Raw genomic sequence first — 24,815 nt, 5'->3', positions numbered from 1 at the left:
CCTCAGCAGTCAAGACATTTCTGACATTTTCTCAGAGACCCAGAGTCTTCCTCAGAGTTCTCAGCCAACATGAGGACTATTGGATTAACAATGAAAATTCCAAAGCAACCACTTAGTAACCAGATGATGTATTATGCCTATTCTCAAGAGGAATTTCTAAGTGTTTAAAGATCTCATTTGCACAATATTTTAAAAACCAGATGTTAGCACCCATGGATGAAGAAGGACATGAGAAATTGGTACGGTCCTAAGAAACCCAGGCTGTAGAGTTGCTCTAACTAAAACAGATTAAAATACCACCCTGTGAGGTTCACAAGTGCAAACGAAGATATCTCCAGAGGACTTCAGCCTGCACCATTTTCAGAGCCAAAGAGCTACTTACTCTCTTCAATATATGCCCCATGGCCATCTAAATAATAAATGCTTATATAATTTTTAGAAGTCTGTGTGTCCTATAGGTCGAATTAGAGTTTGGTACACCTATTAGCTTTAACTAGCCTAACTTGACCCCCCAAAATGAATTGCTCATGACATAATATGGCAAAGCATCACTCATCTTCTGTTACAAATAATATTTTCTTGTGAGTTTCAAAAAAAGAAGTTGAGTTTGGTTGCTTTTACTGTTAGTATAAAAATCAGAGGGTAAGTGAGTTAACCTTTCTAACTTATAGGTATTTTGTACCCACATGCTCAAAATTCTGCTAGAAAAGGCACAGCCCCTGCTTTCAAGGAGCTTTTAATTTAACTGGGGCTAATACAGGTATAAATTATACCTGGGGGACTCCAAGGCCATGTGAATCTTGGTTTACTTAATGCCTAACAGAGGGCCTGGCATACAATATCTGGTGAATTTTTGTTGAGTCATTTTAAAGAATGAATAAAATTAAAGGGTGCATTTACTGCAATGCTAAGTTCTCTAGTATAGAGTTCAATGTCTATGGGTATACCATAGACAGATGTATTCACAAAGGGGTTCGTAAAAGAAGATGGGAGAATGGAGGGCAGCACGGCTTGAGCTGGGTCCTGCAACGCAAGAAGAGAGGTGATTCCGGGTAAAGAGAAGCAACAAGGCAAAACCTGGCATGGCGGGAGAGGGAGGTACAGGAGGGAAGGATGGGAATGGAAGGCAATGAGTTCATGTTGGAGGAAAAAAGGGAAATGAGGCAGACAGAGTGGGGAGGCAAGCGGAAAAACCCACTACTGAAATGGACATGAATGTGCAGGGTTTCCGTATTTATAGACAAGTTGCCAGGACATAAAGTATACACTGAAATCAATCCTGTTCTGAGTATACTCTGCTACCTGCATGTGCTTCCCTTCCCTCCAGGGTTGCCTCTGCCCTCTCGGAAACACTTGAGGTGGGTAGGAATCATCACACACAGTCACCTGCTTTCATAATGGGGAAAGGAGAAAGACTTGAGGAACAGAATCTAAAGCTGAACTGGATCAAAGAAAATATATGACAATTTTGTCTCTTCACAGGGCAGCTGGACACAGCTGCAGAATCATGCCATTCCCTTCTCCCATCACAGAAGCAAACGTGAAATATGGAACTTTTTTGGTTCGTTCAAGAAACAACAGTCTGAGTTACAGAAATATTTTCCTGCATCATGGCTCACTTTTATAGAAACTGGGATGGGGGAGGGGATGTGTAGTGTTATTTTTATAAAATTCCCAAATGTTGTGCTAAACAAAATTGAGAAATAAGTATTTTTTGAATAGAATAGAAGTTGTAAATGAAATAACTAATCACAACCAGAATCTTTGGTTTTAATGTCAAAAGGAGAGGGGGTTGGTTGCACACTGAGGATGGTTCTCCAATACGATGCCTAGGGAAAGGCGCTGGCTTCATTCAGCTGGATGCTCACTCCAGCAGGATTCTTTGCACAATGCTTGCAAAGATCAGTGAGAGGAAGGCTGGAGCCAGGCATTGCTTCATGACGGTTTGAATTTGGCAAGACAGGGGATAAGAGTTAATGATCTCCAGCCACAGAGTGGCTTACCATTTCCTTTATGTTTTCTGTACCTTGTTAACATATCAGTGTATCTGCTGTAAGATGAGTTCTAAGCCTTTCTTTCTTTGGGGAATAAAAAAAATCCACCCCATGACTGTCTCATCACTTTACAAATTTATTATTTACACTCCCACTGACTTTAGGAGAGAAAAGCTAACACTTGAGTCCATGCGTGTGACAACAATTCCTTCAAAGGACGTTGGGAATCCAATCTAACGGGGATCTTATATACACAGCAACACATAACAAAGGGATTTACTGTCAAAACGTTTATTGCAAAATGGAGTCTTAGAACAAAGGAAAGCAAAGAAAAGTTCACATCAAAATGAAATGTATGACACCAACTTGGATTTCTGAATACACTGTGGACTTTGTGCTGGAATATCAAATTCCAACTATAAAATCAGTAACTGAATAGTCTTACCACACAAGAGTAAAATTTAATCTTCCATACAAACATTATACAAGATATTTGGCATAGGACTTGCTCAGAATAACATTGCAATAGAATAATTGAGAAAAAGTTTTTGTTAAAAAAACAATAAAGTGATAATGCCATCTATTCAAAGCTCACACTCAAAGAATATAAATATTTTCTATTATTTAGTACAAAAATTTTAAGAGTGCAAAAGCAGTATGTGCAGTGTATCATTTCTGACATTAATAGATATACTATTCTGCACACAATATAAAATAGTTAATGTAGGTGCTTGGAACTCTAGTTTGGAGTAAATAATCACATGCCAGGAAGCTCCTCACAGGCAACAGAGTGCAAACAAAGGTGGAGTCTGAGAAAACATGGCTAGTCTTCTAGATGTCCTGATAGACACTCATTTTTCATCAGAGAAATGCTGTATCTAGAGCTGTCAGGCTACGCTACAATCGAGAGAAGAGAATAGATTTGTATGTCTGGCAATGCTTAACACCTAAACAGGAAAACAGTCTTACTCAAAAGCAGCAAAAGGTGCCTGATTATAGAAAATGTATGCTCTATTATATATGTGGTATGATGAAACTCTGCTACTTTCAAAAGGCTGCAATAAGTCTAGTACAATAAAATTTTTTAAGTATTAATATTTAACTCAGAATAAGTTTTAAAACCGTCTTTCATAAAACTCTTACCATTCAAATGAAAACTGAAAAATAAAGTTATATGCACAGTAATTCTGGGAGAAGTCATTCTGGATCACTCCTAAACACTCCCCCACCCCCAATTCCTTGATTTTTAATGGGGATCAAGTTTGACTACCCTAGCTAGTGTTTAAAAGTCTAACAAATTCACTGTATGTTAAAAATCACTGGTTAAAAACCCACCCTCAACATTTCCAGAGCATCAAAAACAGTGAGCTATATGCTTTCAACTCCTTTTCACTGGTTATGTAAAATAGTCAAATGTAATTTTGCTTTCAAAAATGATGGGTAGAAAAAGGAGGCTTTAAGTTAGCCTGTAGAATTGCAGCTACCTCAATGAGATTTTTTTTTTTTTTCTATTTATTGTGGAATCAGTGTAATGGGAGAGTGACCTGCCCCGGTGGATTTGGCTGTTTCATCAAGTTGCCACCAGCATTCCTAAGGAGAAAGAAACCATTTCCCCGTAGGGAAATGCTGCTTTAAGATAAAGCCACGAAACTCACAAAATTCAGGTTGTACGTTGCTGTAATTCTAAAAATACATTTTTTTTTGACTTGGGTGATTTCGTTTAGGAGAAAAATAATTAGACGTGAAACTCTAAAGCTTCTGGATTTGATAAGTTTGTCAGTGGGGAAGGGACAATGCTACTGGGTTTTATTTATTTATTTATTTATTTTGAGATGAAGTCTCACTCTGTCATCCAGGCTGGAGTATAGTGGTGCGATCTCAGCTCACTGCAACCTCTGCCTCCCGGTTCAAGTGATTCTCCTGCCTCAGCCTCCCTAGTAGCTGGGGTTACAGGCATGTGCCACCACACCCAGCTAATTTTTGTATTTTTAGTCGCAACAGGGTTTTACCATGTTGGCCAGGCTTGTCTTGAACCCCTGACCTCAGGTGATCTGCCCACCTCGGCCTCCCAAAGTGCTGGGATTATAAGTGTGAGCCACGGCGCCCAGCCCCTTTTGGATGGAAGACTTTACGAAGCAAACTGTCCCTGGCATTCACAATGTTACTATTCCTGGCACTGGGCACCAAATGCCATCCCAGTTGCTGTGACAACCAAAAATGTGCCCTAGCCCCAACACTCTCAAACACCATTAGGTGACAGCAGTACCCCAGTTGAGAATGACTAGGAGGGTCTCATCAAATTCTACAAGATAACTTTATGAATTAAGAAAAAAAGATGAAAGGTGAGACATTTTCAGTTGCATGTCCCTGATAATTACTACAACAATTGAGAGATTTAATTCTCATTTTGAATTTTTACGTTTCTGTTTCTTTTAACCCTTTTCTTTCTAAATGTACATTTTTGTAAATCAAGTAATTAGAACTAAATCCAATACTGATAATGGCCATTTCAAAAACTGGTCTGAAAAGTGAATTAGAAGCTGTATAATTAATATCATCATTAGAAATTCTGCATATGGCTAATAAACATTGCTTTTAAAAATTAATAGAGTCTAAAGTCTTCCAAATGATCTTTACAGATAGAGTGAGAACACTATAAAATTCTGATTATATGATTGAGATTTCAGGGATGTTTTAACATGTTCAAACCACTAGAAGGACATTGATTTGGAACAGAAAGTAATAGAGCCAATGTCACGTGGTAATGATCAATAGTCCGGTTCTACGAGGAGAACACTTTTAAGCTCTTCACCGAGGCCAATTCTGCTGTATTCGAAATCCTTGCAGGTTCTTGGTGGTAGAGTATTGACCTGTAACCATCTCTGGAATACTGGTGAGGAAAATAGCAGCAGTAAAGAAATGAGGAAAATATTACCTGATTAATGATAAAGTTAGGTCCAGTATAGAGTCCTGTTATTTTTCTCTTTGGCCCTATTTGGCTGCTTTTATTAATGCAACAGAACTTTATGTATAATCATATGGATTTATTAAGAAAAAAAATCCATTTCATTCAGTTCATATGTTTTAAATGTATTGCTGCTCATTCTTAAATGAGAAGCGAGGTTTACATTCTTACATAAAGTGCAGAGATCCCGAAGTTAGCCCCAGAGATCCCCTTGCCTTTTTCAGCCTTGCTCAAATGTTACATTATCAGTGGCACCTTTCCTGATCATACTTTAAAAACCTCAACATTCACCCATGGGCCTTATCCTCCTTCCCGGCTTCATTTTTTGGCGTATACTTATCAAATGTGAACATATGATGCATTTGCTTTATTTATCATCAATCTTTACTCACTGGCATGTAAGCTCTGTGAGTGCAAAGATTTTCACCTAGCTATCATCCAGAACAGTGTCTGGCACAGAGAAGGAGCTCAATGAATATGTGTTGAATGAATGACTATATCTTTGCCTTGTAAACCCCATGCTATCGGCTCTCTCCTCAGGTGGCTGACCACTGCAGCCCAGGGCATGCCGGAAAGACAGGAGTCCCAAGCCCTCCCTTCTACTCTACTCCAAGCTTTTCTGCTTGGGTGCATTGACTCAAGTCAGGTAGTACTTCTCTATGTTTGAGCACAGACAGGCTGTGTTCCTGTATTTGTATACGTGTGTGAATAGACAGAGAAACTAGTAGCATGGGTATGTGGGGGAATCCATCTTTTAGGGAAAGCTTTGTCTGCTCTTTCTGCGTTTAGTCTCACCTCAGACCAGGTTAACCTGGCCAGGGCTCATAGTTTTCAAAGAGCAACAGAAGAAATCTATTTAGCTTACATTCTAAGAATGTTCTCTCTGTCTTTCCTGAAAGCTATCCACTTTTAATTTCATCTCATACTACAGAGAAAATATTATTTGAAACTGATAGTTTTCCGGAAGGTTACTGAAATCACTTATTTTTCAGTGTCTTCACTGGCACCATTCATAGTAGCTAACATTAACTAGCCACTTTCCATGAGCCTGGTGCTGTGTTAAGTGCTTTACATATATTATTTCTTTTCATCCGCACAATGATCCTTTCAAGTAGGTACTATTACTATTCCCATGTGGAAGATCAGCAAACAGACACACAGAGATTAAATAATTTGCCCAAGGTTGTCAAGCAACTGGGCCCAGGATTCTGAGTGACAGTCCGACTCTGATCCCTTTCTTCATCACTATGCCACCTAGGCTGCTGTACACCTCACACCCAGAACATTCTATTAGTTATTTCTCCCCAAATGAAGCTGGCACAGCATACTGATCATTATGCGGTATTTTTCAGCTCTCAAGGGGTATTAGAAACATGTCACGCTTCAAATTCTAAGAGGCTTTTAATGATCAAATATAGTTAGAAATACTATTAGGTCATATCTATGATGATGTCGTTTCTTAAAACTTCCATAAAAAGAACAACCAAAAATGTTTTGGTTTAATAGTCAAATAATGACACTCCTTTCTAATTTAGATTGAAACAAATCTTAGTTCTTTTGCCTCTTAATATATATAATTAAAAGTGTTTTATAATTTAAACAAGCTTTGACAAATAGGTGATAAAATTCTGAGAATATCCCTGGCTAGCCAGGTTTTCAGAGCACTGCCTGTATCTACTTCTAAAACACCAACATTATTAAGCAGGGTTAAAACAAAAAACAACTCTGGTAGGCTAAACTTGATATGGAAAGGACTTGTGTTTTTGCCTAAGTGAGGATAACTTATCTTTACTATTTCTTTCATAATATTTAATTTCTTCTTTAAAATAGCTGAGCATATGTTTAGAATCCAGGATTATTATGCCCCTCTAAAAAACAAACGACCACGCATACACCACTTGCTGGAAAATCCAGGAGAGGCATGAATTAACCCCCTGGAAGCATCCCCTTAAGACCACGTCTTTCTCTTTGTATAAAGCACAAGCACAGCCTTAAATGACAGTGTGTTGTTAAGAAACTTCCATGGCCAGCAGTGGTATGAAAGTTTGCAGCTGTTGGTTTCAAATCAGAGTATTTTTCCTTCAAATACACTACTGAGAACACTGCTCAGGCTTTACTTTGAGCAGCTGTGCTATTTAGTACTAAAAATTCTCAGCGTTTAGGTATTTCTGAAGAGTATTTTGTTATAACCTTCTTTCATCTCAGTATTTTTGTTGTTGGATTTTGTACTATCAATTCTTTCTTTCTTTCTTTTGGTTTTTGAGACAGGGTCTTGTTCTCTTGCCCAGGCTAGGTGCCATCATGACTCACTGCAGCCCTGACTGATGGCTAGGTCTCAAGCAATCTTCCTGCCTTGTCCTCCCAAGTATCTGGGACTACAGGTGTGTGTTACCATGCCAGCTAATTTTTTAATTATTAGTAGAGACGAGGTCTTACTATGTTGCTCAGGCCAACCATTTCTGATATTATAGTGTACTGCTATAAGAAAAAAAAAGTAAGTCACAGAATACTATGTGTCAAAGAACAATTAGGAGTTAAGAGTGCTTGTTCAATATGTACGTTTTTAAAAACGATTTGAATAAAGGAAATAAAGTAAAATACAAACTAAAAGGTACTCATTAAAAAAGAAAAAGCCAGAATGTCATTACTTTAAAAGTCCTATATTGTATATAGAATCACAAATTTCTATAATCAGGCACCACATTTGCTGATTCATAAATATACTTCTTTGGCTTAATTCTCCCCCCATTTTTCTGTAAGCAAAAATAAATCAAAAGTAGAATTGATAAGAAATTACGGTCATGTAAATGTGATTGGCCTAAAATGCAGTGCTTGGTTTTCTGCCTCCTTACTTGTTTTTGTACAGACTGAGATAAACAAATTACTTTTGTGTTTTCCAAACGTTTTTAATTTTATTACTTTGCTTTCTGCTTTCATTCACTATTATCCATGTCATTATCCTCCTCCTCACCGTCATCATCATCATCATCGTCACCTTCTGACAAGTCAAAATCACTGAACCCCAGAGCCATGTTGACTTTCTTCCCCCTTCTCTTAGATGTGGTTTTGGAAGAATTCTGCTTGGCTTGCATGTTTATCTGCATCCCAGAATGCATCACAGCTCCTGCTTTGTTCATTGAGAAGATATCCCCAAAGCCCATCAGCATCATGGCCTGCAGACTTGGGTTCATGCCATGGCCCTCCCCGTTACTTGTTGCTGTGATCTGACATGACATCTCTGCACTGTTTGACTCCTCTGTTTTAGATTCAAAGTAAGACTCCTCAGACATTCTTGCAGCAAGAGGCAAGAGAAGCTATCAAAAGGGAAGAAAGGACAGAAGTAAAAAGAGAAATTAGGACCAATTTAAATCAGGAAAATAGATACCACAAAATTAGTTGGCACTACACAGGAGGTAAATGATTAGTGAAATAAATGAATGTAGGGAATTATGTGAGAATGTATTTAATGGCAGATTTGGCTCCAGCATATTTGCCATAATGACTGACAGGATAAATCACAACCAAAAGTTTGCAAAGCACCACAGCAAGCCAAATTTCAAATGGAAAAGAAGTTGCAAGTTTTAAGCCCTCATTTTGCTTAAAACCAAATAGTTTTTAGGATTTATCTTAACTTTTCCCAATTTCACTTTCACAAGAAAACATTTAGTTAACCATTATATTTTTTACAAAAGAAATTAAGCAGAGATTCATTCTCAAATGAAAAATTAAGAAACTTTATACCCAAAAGATAAGCTCAGAGGAAGCACAAAAAACAGTTCAGCAGTCAATACAGTTCTAGGGAAATGTGGGTTGTTGACTACCTTTTTATCTGGATTAGTGCTCTGAATATACACTAAAATTTAGTCTAGAATTCACTTGCTTCCACTTATTTATTTATTGTAGCCAGAACTGCTGTAATACTATTGATTCAAATTATCAAATAATTCACTTGTGAACAAATTCTAGATGCTGTCTCTCACATTTAAGTTAGACGTAAGTATGTAAACACATGAAAACTGGGAAGAAAGGAGGAAAACAGTGTTAATTTAGATTGTTCTAATATGCTCTAATATTCAAGTTTTCCTCTTTCGACAGAACTTTTTTCTTAAGATGTCACCGCTCACAGTGGTCACAGACATTTATCTTCTACTTTATGTAATTATTTTGAACAGCCAACTTATTCCCATAAATGTTTGGGCATATCCATTTCAGGGGTAAAACTGTTAGGATATGAAAAATGTTACTGCCTCTTCTTTTGAGAAACAAGCAAATCAAGGCTTATGTTTTTGGCATAGTTTCAATATGGATACATTTATGATAAATAATGTACAAATAATATACTGGGATGACCTCTATATTCTGGTACCTAATATTCAGGATCAATTTCCTAATTTTTTTTGTTTTTTTGAGACAGAGTCTCGCACTGTTTCCCGGGCTGGAGTGCAGTGGCACTATCCTGGCTCACTGCAAGCTCCGCCTTCCAGGTTCAAGCAATTCTCCTGCCTCAGCCTCCCGAGTTGCTGGGATTACAGGCGCCCGCCACCACACCCAGCTAATTTTTTGTATTTTTAGTGGAGACAGGGTTTCACTATGTTGTCCAGGTTGGTCTCGAACGTGTGACCTCGTGATCCACCTGCCTCAGCCTCCCAAAGTGTTGGGATTACAGGCATGAGCCACCGTGCCCGGCCTTAATTTCCTAATTTTTAAACTGAAGTTGGAGCTGAGTTTTTAAAAAGTAGCTCGCTCTTTTGGGAAAAACCCTCCTGGAGTCGTTAGTTCAATAACTTTAATTTCATATCATTCAACTGAAAAGTATCCATTATATGGAAGAAAATAATTGATTTAGATCCTTAAACACTGGAAACAGGATGTTATTTCCCTGGCAGTCAAACTTCTCAGCTTCTGAAATTTGTTTTCAATTGTAAGATATTCTCAGGAACTCTTTGTGGCTCATTGTATTATTTTGAGGGTCATTCCTCATATTAGGTTTGACTCTAAAGATCTCTATAAATGTTTCTCAGATAAGCTTGTATTCTTAAAATAAATAAAATGCTTACATCAAGCTTCAACTATAATTAGAAAATAAACATTATCCATATTTATGCATAAAGGATTAATCTCCCCAAATATCCTTAACTAATGTTTTAGTTTTAGGAAAGAAAATAGTGCCCTTGAAATTAATCGAATGATACAATTTTTTATGAAGTTATATAAATGTTAAACTTACATAATTAAGATAAGGCCACATACAGGAAGTCTAAACCTCCAGCCACTTCCTTTTTAAAAGGTTTATTTCATCTTTCTCTAAGAAATCTCAGTTAAAGCTAAACAGAAACTGATGTGAGGACAAAAGAAAATACCTACTTACAAAATATCTGAACATAAACTTTCTTTCCTTCAGAAATACCAGCTCTAAGCAGAAGAGACATTAAAAGCAAGTACTGTAAAGAAAGAAAACTTATCTCCCATAAGGAAAAAAAGAAGAAAATCTCATTGAGATTGTGCTACAGGCTGTCCATTGTTAGATGGTGGTCCCCAGAGCAGTTCCTTCACAGAAAGTTTCATGGGGTTAAAAACTCAAGCAGGCAACCTACCGAGCACACAGAGCTTTACTGCAGAGCGTTTTATTATTTATTATGAACCTATGTTACTAAGAGCAATAATTATGTGCAAGGCAGCCCGTTTCTTAGCAAAACTGATGCCAATAAACTAAAGAAAGGTTCTGAAGCATATGTGAATGGCTCAAGTTTTTTCTTACAATACTACATTTAGAAAGAGTCAAGCCATGCAACGCTTTTACGGCTTTAGATTTCAATGCATTTTAAAACAAAACAAAACCTTGCAGACTTCAGAAGCTGTGCTCTAGGGACAAGGTCACATTTTTGCTCCTGTCCCTCATGAGCTCTGGGAGAAGCACTGCTCCGGTGCAGATCCCTAGAGCGAGGCTCTCAGAGGCTGCCTGCTGACACCATGTCAGCCAGAACAGGAAACTTCCCTCATCGTTTTCTCACCAGCCAAGTCAAATTCACAGATAAAAGTGGCACTTTAAAAATGTTCCATGGTAGTGTTATGGATAGCAATTTGGTTCATTTTGGAATTCCCTGGAGAACCAAAGTCCTTTTTTTCCAAATTGAATCTGATAGTAAACATTTAGCTTCATTGTATTTTCCTTGTTTGGATATCACGTTGCTTCTCCACACAAGTTGGGAAGGAGACAGACTATTTTATTCCTTAGACATTGGAAAATACTTTCCAATTGGGCACTGGCTGCTTAATGAAGATTAAGACTTTTAAAGACAGGAAAGCTTTTTGAAGACCACAAAATGAATGGCATTCCAGTATTTTTTGGCATAATCACCATAGCAACTATCAAAAATGAATTTAAAATATATGTTTACTTTTAATCTACTATTACTTGGGTAATTTTAATTGAACAAATATTGCCCATTAAAAACCCTGGGAAAAAACAATTATAAATGTATACTTAATTCCTGAAAATGTTATGCCATTTAAAATAGGAAAGAATGCTGAAATTTGATTAGACTTTAATAATATCATATCAGCATGTAAGCTCAAGGCTACTGTATAACCAGTGAAATGCTTAAAAAGAATTTTTATATTCCTCTAAATACAAGACTTGGGAGAAAACAAGATACTGCCTAGGTGTAATAAATACTGAAAGCTTGTCCAGAGAGAATCTTTTTCCAATATTTTGCTGCCCCTGATCATAACACTAAATTGAGTACGAAATATTAATGCTTCTCATTTGCATGTCATCATGGTTAGCTCCATTTTAGAAGGAAAACATGGTTAAGTTCTGACACATCAAAGACTCTGTTAGTCAGTGAGCTGCTGGAGTTACAGTTATTAATGACTGAGCGACTAGAAGGAGTTAATCAGCACCGAGGTGCATGTTCTGAGATTGAGCAGATGGTGTGAAAATACATCGGATTTTATTATTGTAATTCTAATATACAAACACACTGACAGAATAACAGTTCTTAAGGAAGGAGCCAGAAATAGGATAAGCTTTTCTTTTAAATCTCTGGCATTTTATTAATTGAAATTAGGTATGAACGCCGCTTGAGTCCACACGCCGGCCCTTTGATACACAGGCGCGAGGCAGGAAATGAGGAGGGGCAGCGGGAGGCAGGGGAAGAGGTGCCATGCTGCCATGCTCAGCCGCGCAGCCTACAAGCAGCATGTGGAAAGACGGCGAAGGGGGAGGGTACTCACCGGGGTGTTGGACTGCTCTGTCAGCTTTTGCTCCCACATCTTTAAACGTCTTTCTCGTTCTTTAAGCTCCTGCTCCTTAAAGCTGAGATCACGCTCTAGTTTCTTTAGCCTTTCAAGAGTTGCCTCAATTTCGCACCTGCACAGGGATAGCTGGTGTAAGTCTCAACTTTACTTAAGAGACATCAAGCGCTTAGTGGGTCCATCAGAATGCTAATCAAAGTAAAAGACAAATGCCGGTGCTTTAAAATCAACCAGGAAGCTGCCAGAGGAGAAGGAATCTTTCATGTCCTTAAATATCAAGAGGTAGTTTCTAGCTTGAAAATATAAGCTCAAAATATTTCAACAAGGCGTTGAAGAGCCACTGGGGTGCAGCATAAGCAATGGAGCGGGTGTCCTGGTACAACCATTTAGTAAATGCTTACATTTATCTAGCTCTTTACAGTTTGTAAGTGCTGTTATCCATGATCTCATTCCCATAACAGTCCCAAGAAACAGGTATTAATCTCATAGTATAGGTGGGAAAATGATATTCAAGTTAGGTGTTAACACACCATCAGTAAGTGGTTGAGATGACACTTTAGGCTACTCATTGGCTGAGTAACCCAAGCAATCAATTGACTAACCTGACTCAGTTTCCTTGGTTGTAAGGGGTGGTGGTTATAGAACATTAGGGTTCCCCTACCTGCCTGATCCTTAGACTTACATAGGCAACTTGTTTTTTAAAAAACCACACACCAGAACCGAACAAAACATGGATTTCTAGGACCCTTCCTTAGAGCTCATGAGTCAGTAGGCCTGGGTGGGACCCTGGAATTTTCATTATTTTATAAAAGACCCGGCCGGGCGCGGTGGCTCAAGCCTGTAATCCCAGCACTTTGGGAGGCCGAGATGGGCGGATCACGAGGTCAGGAGATCGAGACCATCCTGGCTAACACGGTGAAACCCCGTCTCTACTAAGAAATACAAAAAATAGCCGGGCGAGGTGGCAGCGCCTGTAGTCCCAGCTACTCGGGAGGCTGAGGCCGGAGAATGGCGTGAACCCGGGAGGCGGAGCTTGCAGTGAGCTGAGATCCGGCCACTGCACTCCAGCCTGGGCTACAGAGCGAGACTCCGTCTCAAAAAAAAAAAAAAAAAAAAAAAAAAAAGACCCGAGTAATTTTTACAATCAGGCAAATGTAGAAAACCGTGGGCCAGATGAACTCTAAGGTTCCTTTTAATTCTCATAATTTTTAAAGGAAGTTATCTCCCTTAGGGTCTATAGGCCAACCAACCTCACCACTTGGAACCACATGCTATGTTACAGAAATCTGTCCTTCACAGAAAGTGGAACTGGTACCATGGCTCAGCACAAACGGTTTTCTCCTTTAGGGCTGTCGCAATGTTTAAGTCTCAATTTATGTTTTCAGAACTGGAAGTTCTTTCCCTTGAGTTTCTGAAAAGCCTGTAAGTAAGCAATAATACTGAGAGAATGAGGGAGAGGGAGAGGGAAGTCAAGGCTAGAGAAGGCACTGGAGGGGAGGATGCAGAAGATGGGAACTGGGTGACTATTGCAGAATAGCTGCTGGGTGCTGCCAGCTGCTGCTTCCAGGTGCCGCTGAGGCAGTCCTGTGTTGCGACGGCATAATCATGATTGAGATGTTGACTATGGAAGGTAGAAGCCCCCACATCTAAGTTAATGAATATATGTAACCAAAGTCTGCCTTTTTCTTTCTAGGGAGAATAACAGTAAGTAAACAGCTTACTCTTATTGGAACATTCCAATGCTCTTACAGATACTAACCAAATGAATGAAAACAAAAAGTTCTGGACATTCACTGGCAAAATCCAACTCTGCACAGGTATGGAGGTGGGTCTGGATTTGGCTCAACACTTTACTTCCCTACTTGTCCGAAATGCACCTCAGAGCAAGGGTGGCAGCAATCAGGTGTAAGAAGCCTCTGCTGCGACGCCCACAAATATCAACACCCATCCCTTTTACTGGTGCCATTTGAAAAATCATAAAAGGCTGTAAGTCATATTACAGTCCCTAAAGAAGGCAGTGATTCAGCCATCTTTCAGAATTATGACTGTACCATAAAATCCAAATTTTATCCCTGATATTTCGGATAAAAATATTATGACTATGCACATAAACGAAGTTTTTATTTTTCAGTGGAAGACTGAGGGGAAAAAATCAGCGTGAAAAACCTTAGGGTAAATTTTTGTCATAAAAAAAGAAGAGTGAGCCATCTTCAGTTGGTGAAGCGGTCAGTAGGCGGCAAGGGGGTGGTGGGAGCTGGTCGGGCTCAGTGTGCGATGGCAGAGGCCTGGGCCGGCGTCTACACGGCGCTTCTGCCAACCCAGTCCCCACGCCCCTGCCAGTGAGACTAATCTCACTGATGTTCTTTTAGACCAGGGTAAATGGTCACTACATTCTATTTCACTTGTAATTTAAGCCAAAGATGCATCTCAAGTTCCAGCTCTGGGAGCCTACTGCGATGTGAGCACTTCTGGAAAACGGATCAAGAGTTAAATGGACGGGAAGCTGTGACACAGAAACTAACACCGAGTAAATCTCCGTCCTCAATCTGTCTCCTCAGGCCCAGCTTTCCAACAGCACTCCCGACACTGCCGAGTCTGAAATCGTGTGGGAGGTTATATGCCATTAGAGATGTGACCCCAACCCGGGGACGACATAAAAACAGCTGCTTCCTTGGTTTTTTTGGCGCATTGTTTTGTATCAAATGCATTTGTTGATATATTTATATAACCTTCTTGTTCTAAAAATATACTTTAAATGTCTTAGTTGATGAAAATTATGGTCTTCTCGTAAGCCAAATCCAATCAAGGTCAATGTCAACTAGTATCAATTTTCCATATGCCAAAAACAGGCAATGAACTGTAATTATCTTCTTTCATCAGACAGAAACTTACTTTGAAATAAAAGGTCAATTTGTAAAAAGAGTGATATAGCGTATATATTACATGATAAATGTATAATCTGTTTATTAAATGTAGTGTTATATATTACATGATTTGTGCTAACATTGCACAAATTGCAAAGGTTACATGTTTTGATCTCTGGGTTTTTGTTTTTAAGAAGGCATGTCACGGTGAGAGTACTTTGGTCACCACGGGAAACACAACCAACCAAGTGTTTTGCCAAGAGACACAGATCTGAACGCTCATCACAACACTGCATGCCTCGTTCAGTGCAGGTTGCCACAGATCTACAGACAATTACCATGGTTAATGAAAATCCAAAACAGGACCCACAGGATGACACATTTTCTGTTCTTAATGCTTATTGCCATTATTGCTAGTAAGTCAATGGGAGGAGAAACAAGCTGAAGGTCTGATGAATAAGGAAAAGTCTGACACTAGATATTGTTCCTATCATTTATTAGGTCAAAGGAAAGAACATAGTCTATGTGGTTTTTAATAATGTAGTTTTAAAAAGAGTTTTCAGAATAACCATTCAGTTTTCTAAAAATACAAGTTGCATCTGGTCTATGTGTAGAGGAAGCTCTACCAGAAAATAATCATTTGCCAGAAACACCACAGCAGGATTGGAATCAGGCTTCACTGTGATCACTGTGACTCTAATTTACTAAAACACTCTTTGGACACTAGTCATGTGGTTTCAGACACTAGATAAAAGTTGGGGGGGAAGAGGAAGTAGTTCGAATGTGTTGTCTTTTGAAATGTTGAGATTATCTGAAAAAAACATAATTCTTTTCAGGAGTTTACATATTGAGTTAGACACCTTAATAACCTAAAATGATCATGCCCTATAATATTTCTCTTAGCTAAAAAGGAATTCAGTCAAGTGAATATTGCATACTAATGAGAAGACAGCATGACAATGGCCACAAGTCTAGTAACCGCACTGTACAGTATGAGTGCAAGGGCAGGCTGTGTTACCAGACCACCCAGGTTCTGTTACTGTATTCTGTCCTGGGTTCTGTTCTCAGTACTGTATGATTTTGAGCAAGTTACTCAATTTACCTTTGCATCTGTGATATAATTTAGGGTTGCTATGGGGATTAAAAAAGAAAATCTAAATGAAGTACAAGCATCTGGTAAAAACCTAATAAGTGACAACTGTGTTTATTATTATTAAAATTACTATTATAGTCCTCTCTGTTTTTAACCAATTGCCTACTTCAGTGAAAACAGCTCTGCTGCTTCTCAAACTGTGGTTTACTGGTTTGGGTCAGGATATATATTCTCTCTCCAGCTCTCAGAACAGGATTAACAGTTCTTGAAAGATGAGGAGGCCCCCTAGGCAACTGTATTCCTTTTACTAAAATACGTCACTGTATTTTACCTCCTTTTTCCCCCATTGTCAATCATCAGTTTCATTTCCCTCACTTTCACCTTCAAGCATTTTAAAAATTCAATTTATCATGCAACTAGTCCATGTTTAATGTGGAAGAAGTAGGAAATAAAGATATACAAATAAAAAACACTCTGTATAATTCCATTACCCACTGATAACACTGACTTTTTGATACTTTTCTCTGTGTACATATACACAATAATATATTTTATAAAAAACAGAATCATTCTAAACAAACTAGACTGTAGGCTCAACTTTGAAATCATTTATCAGACCTGTGATTTTAGGAATGACCTTATTACTCTGTGTATGGAGATATAATCATTTTTAATTTATTTTTATTCTCTATTGTACTTTATACCATTTCTGGTTTACCCTTCTCAATGATGCTTTGCTGAAGAAGTGTCCCTACATTTTTGCACAGCTTTCTCATTTCTTTTCTTTTCTTTTCTTTTTTTTTTTTTGAATAGGATCTCACTCTGTAGCCCAGGTTGGAGTGTAGCGGCCTGATCTCGGCTCAATGCAGCCTCGACCTCCCCAGCTCAAGCGATCCTGCCACCTCAGCCTTCCGAGTAGCTGGGACCACAGGTTAGAGTAACAATGCCCAGCTAATTTTTTTTATTGTGAGTGGAGATGAGGTCTCTCTGTGTTGCCCAGGCTAGTCTCAAACTTCTGGGCTCAAGCAATCTTTCACCTCGGCCTCTCAAAGTGTTGGGATTACACGTGTGAGCCACCACGCCTGGCCTTGTTGACATACTTTAAAAGACTCCCTATCTTGGTATTAAAATCTTACTAATCCCTTCGATAATAGATCGAATAGCATTTTCTCCAGAATCCTTTTACCATGTCCTTGGACTAGATCAGATTTCATGGTTATCTGCTCTCTAGTATATTTCTCTGTCATGATACTTGTCAAAATAGAAATGAGATCGTTTTGAATATATTTAATAGTTTAACATTGGACACTTGGGCTGGAGAGCTCCATGTGCCCTGGGACTCTTGTGCTCATTGCTACAGCCCAGTACCAGAATGGCACCAGTTGTTCTCACACCAGCAGAAGTTCAATGAATGGATAATGAATGAATGAATGAATGAATGAATGAATATAAGAAGTACTTTTGTCATGGCAAACAAATTAACTTACATATTTATATTCTCTTGTATAATATCACAATCTCTTTTTATATTATTACCACCATGGTAATTTTCTCTCTTGCTTCCCCAAATATTTACTAAGCAAATGCTGTGTTCAAGGCACATTTTGATGCTGTGAGTGATGAGCAAACGTGATTGTCTGCCTCTCTCACATTTCAGCCCGTGAGACACACATTAAACAACTAACTGCCAAATTACTTCTTAATTCCAATAGCGGTAAAGCCTATGAAGGAGATGCTGTCAGAGCACATAAAGTGGAACCTGATCTGGCCTGGGGTCAGGAAGCCTTTCCCTGCAGATGTATTATTCAACTGCTATGTGAATGATGAACAGGAGTTAAGGTGGGGTGTGACGGCAGGCGTGGTTCACAGCTGAAATGGGATAAGTTTTAAAGAGAGGAAACTGTGCTTGTAAAGACCCTGAATGGGGAGAAATATGCATTGGTTGAGGGACTGAAAGCCAGAAATTAAGGGAAGAATGATCCTAAGCTGACGCTGGTGAGGCCAGAGTACTGAGGGTCTTGTGAGTCTTGGTAAGTATTCTGGTCCTCTTTTTTTTTTTTTTTTTTTTTGAGACCGGGTCTTGCTCTGTCACCCAGGCTGGTCTTGAACTTCTGGGCTCAAGTGATCCACCCGCCTTGGCCTCCCAAAGTGCTGGGATTACAGGCGTGAGCCACTGTGCCAAGTATTCTGGTCTTTGTCTTAAGAGCAATGGGAACTCATATATGGATTTTAAAGGAGAGGAGAGTGATCTGATGACATGTATACTCATCTCTTACTGCAAAAAACAAATATTACTTACATGTTTTGTTTTGTTGATTATCTCAGCCCAGGAAAAAAGTCTGTTATACCTAGACTTGAGCTCACTGTATAATTTTTGTATCCCTAAATAAAAATTCATTTACCTCACTGGCCCTAGATAGATATTTCAAAGGAATAAAAACAAATAAGGTTATTGTAAAACAACAAACAGCCCAAAGAAGTATCTAGCAACAGGAGTAAACAACGCAGTAATTTTCAAAGTGCATGCAGTATTCATTTGGCATCAGCAGATGGCGTAAGGCGTCATGTTACTGCCCACGGATATCAGGAGCAGAGATGAAGTTACCTAAATCTCTGCTGAGTCAGGCGGGGAATAATGTTAGCTTCCAAACATGCTATTTATATTCATACATCATGTGACCTGGCTCAAATGTTTCATCCTGGGTTTACTCTTCCACTCATACAATTTTCTCATTATTAAGTTTATTCAACAAGCTTTGAAAGTATTTATGACATCCAAAGTTTTCTTTTAAGAGTATTTTTTATAGTCTCCCTGTCCCCCTCCACTAGCAGACACAGTGCTCTGCAAATTTCAAGGTAAACAGTGTTCCTGTTTCTTACGGAACAGAGAACAAAGCTTCCTAACAAAGCATAAACACAGAGAAATGTCTGGTAACCATCTTTTGTCTCAGAAGATATGATTTCAATTTTTTTTTTTTTTTTTTTTGAGACAGAGTTTCACTCTTGTTGCTCAGGCTGGAGCGCAATGGCGAGATCTCGGCTCACTGCAACCTCTGCCTCCAGGTTCAAGTGATTCTCCTGCCTCAGCCTCCTGAGTAGCTGGGATTACAGGCATGTGCTACCACACCCGGCTAATTTTTTGTATTTTTAGTAGAGACGGGGGTTTCTCCATGTTGGTCAGGGTGGTCTCAAACTCCTGACCTCAGGAGATCCACCCACCTCGGCCTCCCAAAGAGCTGGGATTACAGGCGTGAGCCACTGTGCCCGGCCTCAATAAGGCAACAAGCTTGGAGAAACACTATTTCTTGCTTACTTATGAAATTCAGGACTTATAAGATTTCCAAAATCATAAAAAAACCTTTTTTATTTCTCCCCTAAACTATGCTCAGAAATCAGGACTGTCATTCAGATCTCTGGTTCTCTTCTTCATTGAGACGAGTGATGGTCTTTCAAAGCCAGACGCTGTGGCCTGGTGTCGGGGCTACCCACCTCCACTCCGCCTTGTTGTGCAGGAATGAGTTACACTTGTCAGGAAGGCTTGTGTCATTTGACATGGACTCCAGGATTGAAATGATTTGCTTGAATGATGGCCGTTTCTGAAGAAGAGAAAATCAGTAATCATTTGTTGGGACTTAAGAAAGGAGATATTTAAGAGAAAACGTAGATACTACAAGCATAGTAATAAACTCAACCCACCATAACAAAATAAAACATGATGCAATGTCCTGATGTAGTTATTTTACACTCATCAGGTCACTCAGGTTTAGGGAACTGTATTCTTTATTCTCAGTGAACTATTCACATGGAGAGATTCAGATGCTGTTTTTCTATCATGTGGCCTAAGGTTGGGATAATTCATGTTTTTCTCCAGGAAGGGAGAACACTAATTCTCTCTTTTAGTTATGATTAAGAACTCCTAAAAGGAAACAGTGAAGTCCTTTAAAAAACCTACGTGATAAAGCTGGTAAAAAGTTAACGGTAGACTGTGTGTGGTGGGCATGTTAGTGTTCACTGTAAAATTCTTTCCACTTTTCTTTGTTTGAAAATTTTTATGATAAAGTGTTGGGGGGAAATCTACCTATCAATCTATTGGAACTAATAGAATTTTCCAAATTGGTTTGTCAGAAAAAAAAATTCAGGTACTATGCTGATCACCTGGGTGAGGAAATAATCTGTACACCAAACCTCCATGACACACAATTTACCTACATAACAAACTTGGCCATGTGCCCCTGACCCTAAAAGTAAAGTTAAAAAAAAAAAAGAAAAAAAATCCCCCAATTTTAAAGCTGTCATAACTTCACTGTTCTCAATATTTATTTTCGGTTATAATTGGCTTTAGTGCTAAGACACTGTAAGGTATTGTTCACTAGAAATGAGCATTAAGTGTGTTTCTTCAGCTAGCAGTAACTAGAACTATTCTAGTCTGTCTCTTTAGACTCTAGCCAAGGTTGAGACAAAAGGTTAAAACAAAAATAGAGAAAGATAATAAAAAGGATGATGCACATTCTCTCTTCATCATGCCTCATAATTACACCATTACTGAACAAATTATAGTTGCAGCAATTAAAACATGCATTTTAATTTAAGAGCACAAAAACAAGAAGAAACAATGTTGACGTGGCTTGCTCTCAGGATTTAAGTGCTTCCTACATTACTAAGAAAAGCAATTTTTCTATTTCTCAGAAATATAAAAACCTAGGATATACATTGAGTTCTGCCATTATTATTCTCTTTCAAGGGCACTTGTGTGCATGTGTGTGTCTGTGTCTTTCCTTGAAAAGGGCATACATAGATAAATGTTACTGATATATATTAAGCCTTCTAATAAGCAAAGAGGAAAATGCCTTAAGTAGGAAGCTTGAAAAGTGTTCTATTTATCTTCTTTAACTTTGTCCTCCTCTTAATTTCTCCCAGCACGTATCGGGTTTTAAAATGATTTTTTTGTTTGTTTGTTTGTTTGTTTTGAGACGGAGTCTCACTCTGTGGCCCAGGCTGGAGTGCAGTGGCATGATCTTGGCTCACTGCAAGCTCTGCCTCCCGGGTTCAAGCCATTCTCCTGCCTCAGCCTCCCGAGTAGCTGGGACTACAGGCAACCACCACCATGCCCGGCTAATTTTTTTTTTTTTTTTTGTATTTTTAGTAGAGACGGGGTTTCACCATGTTAGCCAGGATGGTCTTGATCTCCTGACCTCGTGATCTGCCCGCCTCGGCCTCCCAAAGTGCTGGGATTACGGCATGAGCCACCACACCCGGCCTTTTTTTTTTTTTTTTTTTTTTTTAAGACAGAGTCTTGCTCTGTTGCCCAGGCTGGAATGCAGTGGTGTGATCATAGGTCACTGCAGCCTCAACCACCAGGGCTCAACCAATCCTCCTGCCTCAGCCTCCCAAGTAGTGGGGACTAAAGGTGTTTGCCACCATGGCTGGCTAATTTTTTAGTTTTTTGTTCAGAGGGGTCTCGCATTCTTGCCCAAGCTGGTCTCAAACTCCTTGTCCCAAGTGATCTTCCTGCCTCAGCCTCCAAAGTGATGGGATTATAGGCATGAGCCATTGTGCCTGGCCAGAAAAATGTTTTAAATCATTTGCATAAGAGCTAATTATATAATAAAGGATTTTCATTTTGCAAGGAAAAGCAGTAGGAGGAGCTAATGAATTTTTAAAGAATAATTTCCCTACATTTAATCATTCTTAAAATAAGGTAGAAACTCTTCTGTAATTGGATGACCAGCATCCCTAGAAAAAATTTAATTTTATAGTCAGCACCTACTCTTGGATAGAGGTTATCAAAGTGAACATTTAAGAGGTGATAACAATATAGATTTTTTGTGGTAATACTATTCTATGAATATTGTGGTTACAGAATACATATTTGGTCTAGGATCTCATATAAATTCCTCTGAAGGGGATTACGTTCCTTTTAGTCATTATTTTGCTTATTCAAAAAAATTAAAATAAAAACTGGGACCATTTATGAAGCATCTACATACATTATTTCTGTATTTGTTATCTTCATTTTATAGGTAAGGACAAGTCTCAGAAGAGCAGGAAGTGCCCAGCATCACACAGGAAATTACAGAACCAAGGGCTCTGTTCCTAAACTCTTCAACATCTTTTATCACGTAAGGGTAAGACACTACTTCCTATTGAATTTATGACTTCAACTTATTATTATTATTATTTTTGGAGAAGGAGTCTTGCTCTGGCACCCAGGCAGGAGTGCAGTGGTGCGATCTCGGTTCAGTGCAACCTCCGGCTCCTGGATTCAAGTGATTCTCCTGCCTCAGCCTCCCAAGTAGCTGGGATTACAGGTGCGTGCTACCACGCCCAGGTAATTTTTTGTATTTTAGTAGAGACGGGGTTTCACTGTGTTGCCTGGCTAGTGTCGAACCCCTGAGCTCAGGCAATCCACCTGCCTCGGCCTCCCAAAGTGCTAGAATTACAGACGTGAGCCACCGCACCAGGCCAACTTATTTTTCTCCCTATTTGGAAATGTCATTTTAGGACCTGAACCAATACCCACCTTTCCTTTCTTTCTCCTTCTCTTCAATAAAATATTTTGAGCACCTGTTGTAAGCCACTAGAAGGACTTGACATTTACGTAATATCAGCTTCCTCTTGCATACATCACCACCTCCGCCCCGACCCTCATTGCAAAAGAACACCAGTTCTACAGGTGGGCTGAATATTTTAATCTAGATGTCAATACTCTAAAAATCTAAGGACTTTAAAAAAAAGAAAGTACTTTAATTAACTATTGCTGTACATATGTGCATAGGACTGGCACTAACTTCTGGTTGAACTGCTACATATTTCTAGCCAGAAAATGATGTACCTCTCAGGAAATGTACTGTGGTCTGGCTACTTCAGGCAACAACAAATTGGGCATCCACTTTCCAAACTGATGTAATGTGCGATAGGGAAACACATGTAACAATTACCTCTACACCCTTATAAAGCTTCAGTACATCTAGGAAGAAAATATATCTTTAAAAATACAGCTGTACCAGGTAAGGCCCAGACTGTGGTTTAGGAAAAGAAGTGCTAAGCCTGAGGTGGGATAAATAGAATAATCAAGGAAGACTTGATGATGAAATATTCAGAGGAGAAAGAAAAGAACGAAGACAACAGGTTTGGGAATGAAAGTATATAAGTGTGTCTAGAGGAGATCAGCAATGAGAGAGTTGGAAATGTGGGCTGTGGCCAGGTATTTAACCAAATCAAATACAGGGGACATGTCATTGTTTAATCAGAATAAAATGTCACGGATTTAGAAACTAAAAATCAATCTTAAACTTCCTTTATACTTCATGTGGCTGGAACGCAAGATTTCTTTGGTCCTAAAGAAGGGTTAGCTTACCACATATAAAAGACATACCTGCATGGTTTCAACACTGGGCCTAATGTTCTTGTTGTGTAAGGCGCTTACAGTATAATTTAATCAATGTACCATAAATGTACATTCTTATAATTTTAATTAATGTGGTATTGAGCACCCAATTAAGAAATTAAAAACTTGCTTTGCATACTGAAATATAATCACAATTATAGAGATCTAGTAGCAATAATCAAATTCAATGCAAATAATTTCAGGCAAAATTTCTATTTATGCATCACAGAGAAACATATGTCCAAAATGACTTACACATCACAATGGACATATAACTAGTAAGAAGGACAGGGAAGGGGTAGTATGATGCCATTTTAACAGTATAAAATAAATGTTTTAAAGCAAGCTTGAAAATACCTGCTTATAGTTTCTACTGAATTAGTTGCAAAGTATAGGCATTTCTCTTAATGCTTAAAAATCCCTATTCTGCAAAATCATGTACTAAAAATTATAGGGCCTAAATCGGAGTAGGGCAGACCATTTAAAAACCATGCAACTGTGTCATCAAATACTAATAAAAAGAACAACAATCCTAAATAAAATACTAACACAGTTTAAAAACACGATTCTTTAGTAAAAATAATACTAGGAATATCTAGGACTCTACTTAAAAAAAGGGCAAGGGAAGTCTAAAGAATAGGAGTGAAAGCAAAGATTTTGCAACATGTACACAGCACAGTTTGTTGCTGGGAGAACCAGCAACAAATTCTTCCAAGTTAAGCTAAGCCAAGTCAAGAAGGAGCATGTGGAGTGAATAGGTTTCATAGCACTGGTCACTTGCTGCCTTGTTGGCTGCATTATTACGCTTTGTGCTCAGTGCGGAACAATGTGTTGGGAAACATTATGAACAATCAACATGAATTCTGTGTTATACTAACATAGTCCCCAGTCTCCACTGTCACCAACTGCTTCTGAGTTATTCCCACTAAAGAAACATATTGTAGAAGAACAGACAATATTTTATGGCCATTCTTCTTGGGGGTCAGATTGGAACAGGGTTTAAATTCAGTAAGAAATTTGATTCTTTAGTCTTTCTTTTTAGTCTCTGTTTAAAAGATCAGTTGTAATACTTCTATTTCCACAAAAAACTGGACAGATTTAAACCATAAAATTTTTGTTCCTTTGAGTGTAACTGCTTTCTTATTCTAATGTTTAATCTGTGAGAATATTTTTTATTTTTAACTCATTATGGAAAATTCCAAAATACACAAAAGTAGAGATAACAATATCATGAACCTCTATATATTATCACCCA

General features: G+C 38.6%; 1 protein-coding gene across 7 annotated transcripts in view; it reads right to left on the bottom strand.

The window, feature by feature from the left end:
- Nucleotides 1-24,815, bottom strand: part of MAP3K20 (mitogen-activated protein kinase kinase kinase 20) — a 193,658-nt gene that overhangs the window by 40,108 nt on the left and 128,735 nt on the right. For 5 of the 7 annotated variants that reach the window (XM_065525653.2, XM_005573500.5, XM_074009468.1 and 2 more), the window contains 2 exons: nucleotides 19,663-19,769; nucleotides 12,196-12,331 (listed from right to left, as the gene is read on the bottom strand). In XM_065525653.2, coding sequence (XP_065381725.1) covers nucleotides 12,196-12,331; nucleotides 19,663-19,769 — 243 coding nt within the window. Of the gene's footprint in view, nucleotides 1-2,269; nucleotides 8,274-12,195; nucleotides 12,332-19,662; nucleotides 19,770-24,815 lie in introns of those variants that run through there. The other 2 variants (XM_005573503.4, XM_074009469.1) reach the window with 1 other exon arrangement.

This window comes from Macaca fascicularis, chromosome 12 (genome assembly GCF_037993035.2).
Source record: "Macaca fascicularis isolate 582-1 chromosome 12, T2T-MFA8v1.1".
Lineage (NCBI taxonomy): Eukaryota > Metazoa > Chordata > Mammalia > Primates > Cercopithecidae > Macaca > Macaca fascicularis.
Note: the sequence above shows the minus strand (reverse complement) of the source record. Positions and strands in the feature narration are given on the sequence as shown.